Source organism: Bombyx mandarina, chromosome 26 (genome assembly GCF_030267445.1).
Source record: "Bombyx mandarina strain Sakado chromosome 26, ASM3026744v2".
In the NCBI taxonomy this organism is placed as follows: Eukaryota; Metazoa; Arthropoda; class Insecta; order Lepidoptera; family Bombycidae; genus Bombyx; species Bombyx mandarina.
In genome coordinates this window covers 7,233,392-7,244,947 of record NC_143232.1, presented here as the reverse complement: position 1 = coordinate 7,244,947, position 11,556 = coordinate 7,233,392, and the positions used below count along the sequence as shown (strand labels likewise).

Here is an 11,556-nt window from a genome sequence, read left to right as displayed (position 1 = left end):
CGTGCGTACCAGTTTTAATGATAAGACAACCGTCATTATAATATACAATTGAGGCTAATCTCACGTTTCAAGGTTGTGATTGATGTTTGTGTTCACTTGACACGTTTATAAAAATAACCTGCGCCTGCAGTGTTGCGTCTATTTCTTACAGGCGTCTTGAGGTGGCCAGGAAAATTAATATACGTTTACTTCTTCAAACACTAATTATATTATATTTAATTATTTTACAAATATAGAATTGACATGCGCGTCCGTCTTTTTCATCTTGTAATATTTTTTAAAATTTTGACAATTGGTGTCACTATTGCGTTTCCTGTTTCGTGATTGGTTCGTGCGATATGACGTCATCGTTGGCCAATCACAGCCATCAATGTATGACGCGACGTTGATTCGTTAACATGCAGAGTATGCATACTGAGCATCACGCGAGTTATACAGCTGGACGCAGTGGGTGAGTTTCCAGCAGACCGTTCGAGGGGGTTTTGGGGAATCTTACCCACCATTCTGCGCTCTAATGCTCATTCGTTCTAGTTGAACTTGCTCGTAAGTTGCACATTAAGCTTGGACCTACCCCTACTTGAAATTTCGACCTGACCCTGGACTTCACAACAACGACAACAGCAACGAAGACGAAATTCTCAATAAAACAAAAAATATTATTTTAAAATTTTAATTATACGATCCATCACAAAGAACGTTCACTAAGATCAGAATAATATGTTACACGTTATCATCGTCGCCCATGGACATCAGCTGTGGTAGGGCTGATTGAAGGCTGCAAGTAAATGTACGATCGTTCTGCTTATTTCATACAATTTCGGATTCTAATAGTTTGGGTAAGGTTCAAATAAACTTACTATATATACAGTTCTCGTCAATTCGACACGACGGGGCTCGATATTATCGCCCCTTTGAGTTTAGATGGAAGTACCCTCATGATATATTTAAGCAGAGTTGTAAAGATACTCAGTGTGCTTAGTGCGAGTTTTATAACGCTCTCGATAGCGTAAAAGTTAACTCATATTTGTATGGAATGGGCTCGTTTGCGTACGTTTGCCGCTAGGGGCGCTGTTCCAACTGCATACAAAATTGGCTTAACTTTTACGCTATCGAGAACGTTAAGAAACTCGCACTAAGCACACTGGTGCTGAGACTATTTGTTTGACATCGCGTGGCGGCTTCTCCTGGGGTCACGCACTCGCCTGCTTCTTGTGTAAATTGTCCTTGTCTTTACTAATCCTGGGAAACAGCACAAACTTCCCGCCCTGGATGCGTCTGGTCTCGTGTATGGCGTCGGCTGCTTGCCACGAGGGGCGCAGGTCCCGCCAGCCCCGCTCGGCCACCGCCAGCCGGTCCAGCAGCCGCCCCGCCAGCCCCGGCACCAGCGGCTGCAGCACGATGCCGCACAGCCGCAGCGTCTCCATCGTGATGTGCAGCACCGCGTCCAGCTCCGACTGACACTCGGCCTTGTTCTTCAGCTCCCAAGGCCTCTCAGTCTCGAAGAACAGGTTTGCTTGGTGGAGACAGTGCATCACCGCATCAGCCACCTTGTAGAACTCATAGTTCGTGTAGTGCTCGTAGCATGCGTCTGCGAACGAAATGGAACAATAAGTGTACCGCACCCCCCCCCCCCTTTCTATTTTTTTATTGCTTAGATGGTTGGACGAGCTCACAGTCTACCTGGTAAGTGGTTACTGGAGCCCATAGACATCTACAACGTAAATGCGCCACCCACCTTGACATATAAGTTCCAAGGTCTTAGTATAGTTACAACGGCTGCCCTACCTTTCAAACCGGTACCCGTTACTGTTTCACGGCAGAAATAGGCAGGGCGCTAGTACCTACCTGTGCGGACGTAGGCCCAAAAGATCTTACCACCAGTAATTACGCAAATTATAATTTTGCGGGTTTGATTTATATTATACAATGGAAGTCAATCCTTCACCGTGGAAGTCAATCGTGAACATTTGTCGAGTACGTATTTCATCAGAAAAATTGGTACCCGTCTGAGATTCGAACACCGGTGCATCGCTACGTACGAATGCGCCGGACGTCTTATCCGTTAGGCCGCGACGACTGCAAGCCAGCGCGGGCGGTTACCGGGCAGGCGGTCGAGCGCGTGTCGCAGCGGGCGCGCGCGGGGGTGCGGGCGGCGCAGCGCGGGGAACTCTTGGCGCGGGTTGAGCGCGGCGCCGCAGCAGCGCGAGGCGAGGTTGCCGAGCGTGTCCGCCAGCTCGGAGTTCGCGATGTTGATCAGCTTCGTCTCGCTGTAGTCTGTGGACCGAGCGACATTACGCTGTACGAGAGCTAACAGTGATAACAATAAGACATCATACCCGATCCTATAGACTGAATGGTAAACAGTCGACGTCGCCCAAAACACATAATTACGGATCCTCCCGATCCATTAACGGTGCTTTTAGGTACTTCAAGCACCGATCATCGTTCAAGTAAATTAACCCATAGACACAGCCCACTGAGTTTCTCGCCGGATCTTCTCAGTGGTTCGTGTTTCCGATCCGGTGGTAGATTCTGCGAAGCACCGTTCTTGCTAGGGCTAGTGTTAGCATCACTCCGGTTTAAGCCCCCTGAACTCACCTAATTACTAAGGTCACGCTGAAATAACCTCTCAAGACTCAAGGCTATCAGCTTAGGTAGGAAAAAAATAACAAGACACTGCTGACTGATAGCGGATGACATCGATGATTCTAGAAGCTGGGTCACAGCGCCTGAGCTCTTGAGGCAATCCCCCATCTTTTTTGTCCCTAACTATTTATTCGTTGGTAGCTTAAAAGGCTATTCCAGCTTCTCGCAGAGAGGTAGCAACTTGAAAGAATTTGCCAACACTAGCCCTAGCAAGAGTAGTGCTTCGCAGAATCTACCACCGGATCGGAAACGCGACCCACTGGGAAGATCCGGCGAGAAACTCAGTGGGCTGTGTCTATAGAGCACCGTTCTTGACCACCATTATGACAATCAAGTCTTGAATTATGTTTTACATACAAATTCGACTTACCACATATCGAATGTATCTTATTTATTGCTTAGTTGGGTGGACGAGCTTACGACCCACCCGATAAAGTAGTTACCGGAGCCCATAGACATCAACAACGAAAATACTGCTATCCACCTTGAGACATGAGATTTTACAGTACAACGGCTGCCCCACCCTTCAAACCGAAATGCATTACTGCTTCACGGTAGAAATAGGCGGGGTGGTGGTACCTACCCGTCATCTGTCATCGAAACTACGTGATTTCCATTGTTGGTACTATAGCCACATTTCAACTTGACACACCCATTGTGGGTATCCCGAATAAATTCAACAAAAAGGACACGTTATGTGAAAAATACCCCCTATGAGGACAAACTAGATAAGTTTAATCATAGCCTTTAACTTCACGGTCCGACCAAATAGATGTTTTTATCTTCTTTTAATTTTATTGCCCTTGTAAGCAGACGAGCATCCGTCCCAGCTGATGGTGATTGGTTACTGTCGCCCATGGACTTCAGCAATGCCAGGAGCAGAGTCAAGCCGCTGCTTACCGCAAGCTACGAGGGCATAACTTTTCCCCCACTTAAGTGGTGAGGTATGCGCGGGGTCGGCGGGGTGGTGGCGCGGTACTGACTGGCGTCGTGCGGCAGGGTGCTCCCCCGCAGCAGCAGGTAGCGCAGCGCGGCGGGGGGCGCGGGCGCGCGGCGGGGGGGCACGGCGTTGCGGCGCGACTTGGACATCTTGCTGCCGTCCACGGTCCAGTGCGCGTGGCACAGCAGCCGCCGCGGCGGGGGCCGGCGCGCCGCCATCAGGAACGCGGGCCAGTACAGCCCGTGAAACCTGCCGCGACCACCCACTAGTTAGTCATCCATGGTGTAACCATCGGACAATCCGCGGCAATGGAGACGACCACTCAACATGGATGACTTTGACACTTTTATTACATCATCTCAAACTTTTTCGCCTGTGTGTTGCATGTCGCGTGACGGTCGGCCACGGAGTAGGTATAAAGTGAAAGGCGCTCGTCAGAGCAACCAAGGCCAATATGGCGGCGCCTATAGTTCGCAGCAGCTGACCGTCTAGTGTATACATTGTTACTCATTTGTGCCAGTGCTCCACGCTATTTTGTTTTTGTCAGTATCTAATATAAATGTTGTTTATCAGAGTTAAATGTCTATAATGTGAAAAAAAGTTTCACTTTTACCGTGGTTTCATAAAACCACACAATCCTTTTTTTGTTATTTAATTTTTTTGTTAGATGGGTGGACTAGCTCACAGCCCACCTGATTGTTAAGTGGTTAGTGGAGCCCATAGACATCTACAACGTAAATGCGTCACCCACCTTGAGATATAAGTTCTAAGGTCTCAAGTAAGTTACAACGGCTGTCGCACCCTTCAAACTACTACTACTGCTTCACGGCAGAAATAGGTAAGGCGGTGGTACCTACCCGCGCGGACTCACAAAACGTCCTACCACCAGTAATTACGCAAATTATAATTTTGCGGGTTTCATTTTGATTACACGATGCTATTCCTTCACCGTGGAAGTCAATCGTGAACATTTGCGCTCACTTGAGGATGTCCTTCCCGATGACGTGGACGTCGGCCGGCCAGGGTCGGCCGCGGAGCTTCATCGCGTCGTCGTCAGGGTAGCCGATCACAGTCAGATAGTTGATCAGAGCGTCCAGCCACACGTATATGCTTTGCTCCTCATCGTTCGGGACCTGGAGGTGGAAGGAATGTGGTTTGCTGATGGTACGACCTCTTGTGAGTCCGCGCGGTACCACCAGCCTGCCTGTTTCTGCCGTGAAGCAGTAATGCGTTTCGGTTTGAAGGGTAGGCCAGCCGTTGTAACTATGCTTGAGACCTTAGAACTGATATCTCAAGGTGGGTGGCGCAGTAACCACTTAACACCATGAGGGCTGTGAGCTCGTCCACCCATCGAAGCAATAAAAAAAAGTACAGCACGATACATTGCGCGCGAAGACTGAGACAGCGTCGAGGGTATCCTGATCGACTAAGATGCAACTAATTACAAGATTACATAGACAGTTCTTTGAGACATGAGGTTCCATTCGTATTGAATTACAACTGTGCTGTCTTCCAACCGGAAAGCATTACTGCTACGCAGCAAAAATAAGCTGGATGACGGTACCTTCTAAAGCAGAGGTTCCCAAACTTATTTTGTCTACTGCCCACTTTGAGAATAAATTATTTTTTAGCGCCCCAATTTTTTCACCTACTTAATAACCACTATAGCGAGAGCTCAGTCGGTGTCTAAGAGTCCTCCTAGATTAAATTACAAATGGCCTCCTAAGCTTCTTCACAACGCTCCCATTTTTTTTCTGGGCCTGTTACCGCCCCCTTTAGGTCTGCAGCGCGCACAAGGGGGCGTTATCACCCACTTTAGGAAAGGCTATTCTAAAGTGAGTACCAGCGCTACTTATCATAAAATCTTCAATCTGCGGGAGCACCTTGGCAATGGTACTGGGCTTGCTGATGTCATAAGATGTGTCACAAAAAGCTATAAGAAAAAGCATGATTATAAGAATCCAATTGAAGACATGAGTGGATGAAGGGGTTACGTACCGTTTTTAAGATTTTTGAGTTTTTACATTGAATGAAGATGTTATGTGCTATACTAATATTATAAAGCTGAAGAGTTTGTTTGTATGAACGCGCTAATCTTAGGAACTACTGGCCGGATTTTAAAAATTATTTCAGTGTTAGATAACCCATTTATTGAGGAAGAGTTAAATAAAATCACTGTTAGCGATGCGTTAAATATAAATTTGGAGCTGTGATTAGTATATTTGGTGTATGTTTGTTTGTATGGTGAATTCGTTTTGTTAGGACAAGTTAACAAAAGTTTTAGCTTAGTTTTAAATTAACAAGATTTGTAAGAGGAAGTGCGCGGGGTTCAACGAGAGGTGAGGGGGCCTCGGACCGATGACCTGAGGCGAACGAAGTCAGTGCTGTGACCAAAGCAACGAACGCCGCGCGCTTCCTAACCACTAAAGTTTTTGTCATCCGACGCCACTATAGATAATAAATATTTTTCTGACAAAAACCTCTGTTAGTGCATTCCACGAACTTACGAACCAACATAAATTACAATCACGCTAAGATAAAAGCACCAATAAAGAACATTTCAAAATCGGGTTTTTTTCTCTTTTGAGAGCTTCCGCTGCGTGCTCTGCGGAAACGGTTAAAATAATGTATGACAGAATTGTTCCCCTTTAAGAGAACTTAAAAAAGTCCGCGACAGCATATGTCTATATTTAAAGGTTGGCTCATTATAACGTTTTTTATGCTAACCAAATCTGTTCTAAAATAAAGCATTATTTATGAACTATTCCACGCGAACGGAGTCGCGGGCATAGGCTAGTAAGCCATATTAGACCTTATAACTCCGGATTTAAGGGCTATTTTTAGAAATTGCACGTGATGAAGGAGTTATGTACGAAGAAAAGTAAAAGTAACAAAAGTTTGTGGCCCGTTTTCTCAAAATTTACAAATAGTTTCATATCCCCTTCATCCACTCATGTCTTCATTAAACCGTATTCATTGTGCTCACCCTAATGGCCCAGTGCACTCTGGACGAAGGTCTGCTGACGGATATGTCCGGGAAATAAGTGTCATTTCTCAGCATGTCCAGAAGCTGCTTTTGGTATTTGGCCGGTGTCACAACACCATCTGTCGATGGAGGGATGGTTTTCGCTTACCTGGATACGGGGGAGAATTACCCCTCTACACATACTGGACTTAAGAATTAGTAGTGGAGACCTCTGAAGTCGTCGTGGCCTAAAGGATAAGACGTCCGGTGCATTCGTACCTAACGATGCACCGGTGTTCGAATCCCGCAGGCGGGTACTAATTTTTCTAACAAAATACGTACTTAACAAATGTTGACAATTGACTTCCACGGTGTAAGAAGAACATCGTGCAATAAAAATCAAACGCGCAAAATTATAATTTACGTAATACAGGTGGTGGGAGCTCTGGTGAGTCCGCGCGGGTAGGTACCACCACCCTGCCTATTTCTGCCGTGAAGCAGCGATGCGTTTCGGTTTGAAGGGTGGGGCAGCCGTTGTACTGAGACCTTAGAACTCACATCTCAATGTGGGTGGCGTTTACGTTGTAGATGTCTATGGGCTCCAGTAGAGACACATATCATCTCAACCTTCCGAAAACATTTTGTTTTAATTAATTCTTATCTATAAATTCTTTTTTTGTATATACAAATGTCAGGTAAAAACTTTAAGTACCAGTCTTGAGCCACTCCTGAAGGTGAGTTCTGAAGGCGCTCATCCTGAACATATAGTTGGACTCTTCAGTCCACTCGACGGGATGCCCTGAGTCCGTTGCCACTTTTATCTGTCAATTGACATTATGATGATGATATTAATTTATCCCTAATGGGAAAGGCAAAGGACTTTAGTCCATACAGCCAGGTCTAGTTCTTGGTAATAATTGAAGAATTTTGGTAGTCTTAAAGGCCGAAGCCACGTCTTCATTGTTCTCAATTGACATTAACATGTTGATTGCCACGTAGGTCACCGGTGCCCTGCGAGATATCTCAAGATATCTCAAGGTGGGTGGCGCATTTACGTTGTAGATGTCTATGGGCTCCTTTAACTACTTAACCAACAAGTGAGCTGTGATCTCGTCCACCCATCAAAGCAAAAATATATACTAAAATATATGGTGGGAAAATTCATTCTTTGTTTATTTTATCTGTGTGCTTAGTGCGAGTTTTTTAACGTTGTCGATAGCGTAAAAGTTAAGCCAATTTTGTATGGAGTTGAAACATTTGCCTACGTTTGCCGCTAGGGGCGCTGTTCCAACTGCATACAAAGTTCAGTTAACTTTTACGCTATCGAGAACGTTAAAAAACTCGCACTAAGCACACTGGTGTTTGAACGCGCAATGTAAAACAGTTAAAAAGAATCTGACGCGCGAGGTTAATGACTTTACGGCGTGCCTTTACTTTCGATTACGGAACATGAACTTAATGAAACAAATAATGATGCTAAGGTATACAAAGTTTCAAGGCATTAATTCCTTAACAAGTTTTATTTAGTACACCCACCTTCTCACCGTCTCTGATCTCTTCTTTAATGTGTGTCTCGGGTACAAAAGCCTCATCGTTAACGCTGTACCATCCTGAATATTTTGCTTTGTAAATGTAATCATTTTTGAGCAGCTCGTTCTGTGTAAAAAATCACCATCAATATTATAACTGTCCTATCGGTACATTTTCTTTTCAATCGATTTGAGTGGAGGGTTGCCATTGGGTAGTATTGTTACAGATATTGAATTTGTTATTTATTTATTTATTTATTTGGGAAACAATACAAACATATAATATTTTTAAAAAATATAGCTAAAACAATAACCAAATATGTTTCCACAATCAAAATCACATATAAGTAGAAAGTGAACAAGAAGAGAAATTAGAAATTTAAATTAAAAAAAAACAAAAGCAACACAATACACACATATTATTTTATACATTAACTTACACTATAAAACTATAATACTTATCGGGCTAAATCACCTTATAAATATTTTAAAATAGCTTTTCTATATGCTACAAGTGACAAGCAAAACATGTCAGCATTAAAGAACTTAGCATCATACAACCTACAAGATCTATGGACAAAAGAGTTAGAAGCATATTTGGTTCGAGCCGTGTACATGTGGAAGGTCTGTTTAGAACGCGCGAAAATACGACTACATTTAAATGAAATTTTGGAAAGAAGATAGCTCGAATCAATCTCGTTATTTATTATTTTATATAAAAACATTTGATCCCTCAGTAGCCTACGATCGACCAGAGAGATAAATTCTGTCGGTTCTGGAGAACCTTTAAAGTCTTTATGAAACTACTAAAAGAATACAATCGAGATGATAGATACATTTTGTGATATTACCAATTGATACGATATTACATACCATTTGTGATATTACGAACACAATATTAATTTTTTTTTTTTTGTTTTGATGTTACTATTGTTGATGAATTATAAATGTTCTTTAAATATTTGACAACATAATGCATTTTCAGCTAGTTAAATAAAAATATGTATATATCACATTTTAATTTGGGCACCTGTTGAAGCCATGTATTATTTTGACACCATTTTCACTGGGGTATGATAAAATTGTGGCTTTAGCACATTAGGGTCAGTTTGTTTTCATGAGAGGAACCGAGAGTCTGTATTCCTCAATCAAATCTGTATGGCTCAATTACCTTTAACCAGATCTCTACTCTAAACATCTTACCCAGAAATGTGTAACTGCTTTAGTATGTCTTTCCTCAGTTGTACGTATAAAATCCGTGTATTCGACATCAAAATCCTTGAATAATTGCCTGTACTCATTGCTCACGGTGTCACAGTAGTGCGGTAAGGAGAGGTTAGCTTTTAATGCTGCTTGCTGGATCTTTGTACCGTGTTCGTCTGTACCTGCATTGTATTATTGATTAGTGCATAACTATTTTCTATGCTCTTTTAAAAATATTACAATTCTATTTTGATATTTGCCTAGATAATTTAGCTTCTCTCAAGTCTCAGATCAAACCAGAATCATTAGTGTTTCATGACAGAAATAGAGGGAATGGCGGTAGTTATTTCTGTGCACTCACAAAACGCTGTAATACTAGTAATTGAGCAAATCAGATTATCACTACACAATATCGTTTCATCCCCATGGAAGTTATTTGTGATGATTTATTACTCCTTTACAAAAAATTGTATCTGCTTTAAGTTTTGAACCTAGATGTGCTAGTATCACTTAATCGAAATATACTGTGGATTTATTTAAGCTTTGAGCACTTACGCCTTAATTAAGACTTTTAAATCAAAACCAAGTTGAGTAATACGTGTGGGTTGCTCAATGCTGGTACCTTACCCGTACTGAATATGACATTGCATTCAGGACTGATGAGCTTTTCAAACCTCTGTATGGCATCTGCTACTACTGCTGAGTACAAGTGACCGATGTGTGGTGCTGAAACAGTTAAATAAATATATCAGTTAAATAAATATCTATAGAAAATCTTTATCGTTTATGGAATGAGCTCCCCTCCACGGTGTTTTCTGAGCGCTATGACACTTCCTTCTTTAAAAGAGGTAATTACCATGGGCGACGGTAACCACTCACCATCAGGTGGACCGTATGCTCGTCTGCCTACAAGGGCAATAAAAAAAAAACCTTTAAAACTCTTTAGTATAAAAAAAAATTCTTATATGTAATCACTCACTTGTCTGTCATTGAGTGAAAACAGAGTTCAGTTTTGTATAGTTCATATAATAATACCGTTTAAAATAATAATTTTAAAAGAGATTAAGGGGTTTAAATATTTTCTTATTATATTAAAGAAAACACAATTCAGTATTTTATTGTTTATTCATTCTGAACAATTCCATATCATTATATATATAAACCTGTGTTTACTTCCCATCAATTAAGAAAAGGTGGTTTGGCTGTGCTATTGTCTATGTCTACAAGGTCCGATTAGTAATACACAGCGATAATTTAGAAGAAACAAAAAAGCAATCAAAATTATTGTTTAATGACTTAGTATTGCACAAACTATGAAATAATTTTATAGATGTTCAAACATAATTTAATCAGTTGACATACAAAATCAAAAAGCTACATGAGTGTAGGAGGTATCCAATAGCTTCCGTATTTGATTATGGGCTTAGGAAATATGAATTCATTAAAACAACGAATACTTCTTAAATCTTCCAAATCAAACTCTCCATAAATATATTAATTTTACTTTAATAATAACTTGTCATCAAGTAGCAACATCAAATCCGAGTAGACCAGTACAATTGACTACTGTCTTCTCTGTATCAGCTTACTTATTATCTGGTAAATTATTAGGTTGTACTGTTTATTTTTGTCTCACAGATATCATGCGTGTTTTATCTAGATAAGCAGAGAAATAAACAAAAAATATAGGATTAAATTTTTCTTTAACATTACGTAATTTTTAGTGTTAAAATTAAATTTATACCGCTTTAATATTTAAACGTGCTGGAAGGAATTGTTAATGCATTTTTCACTTCTTCATTTTTATCTTAATAAGTGTTCACATTAATGAATACCAATGACGACCGAACAACTATACAGAAAATTATGCTGATCGGCCTACGAACCTACAATACTTAACACCACTACCAAAATTTAATTTAACAAATCTTGTATACAGGATCATAAGTGTTTTTTAATTCTATTAAATCCAATGTTTACTTACGAGCGTTAACGTAAAATATCGGAGTCGTGACATAGAATGGTCTTTTTGCGATCGCCGAGGATAGTAAGCGCAAAGTCAACCGCATATTTGTAGAGTAATAGAAAAACCTATTAAATACTTTTTCACCTCATTCATGAAAATGAAAATGAAAAAAATTACAGCTGTTCTTTGAAGGGTTATTATTTATAATATGTGTTTAATCTATGGTTATTATTACTTCCTATGTTTTTTTTAAGGGATTTTATGACCTGGTAACTAAGACCTTTAGGGCATGTCTTATTTTAATTTA

General features: G+C 41.3%; 1 protein-coding gene across 1 annotated transcript; it reads right to left on the bottom strand.

The window, feature by feature from the left end:
- Positions 1-654: 654 nt before the first annotated feature.
- Positions 655-11,486, bottom strand: MetRS-m (Methionyl-tRNA synthetase, mitochondrial). Its single transcript, XM_028172297.2, has 10 exons — positions 11,268-11,486; positions 9,911-10,009; positions 9,284-9,465; positions 8,088-8,207; positions 7,264-7,372; positions 6,573-6,691; positions 4,568-4,719; positions 3,630-3,835; positions 2,101-2,274; positions 655-1,588 (listed from the first exon to the last, which is right to left on the bottom strand). The coding sequence occupies exons 1-10, from the start codon at positions 11,350-11,352 to the stop codon at positions 1,191-1,193; spliced, it is 1,644 nt and encodes a 547-aa protein (XP_028028098.2). The 5' UTR covers positions 11,353-11,486; the 3' UTR covers positions 655-1,190.
- Positions 11,487-11,556: the final 70 nt, after the last annotated feature.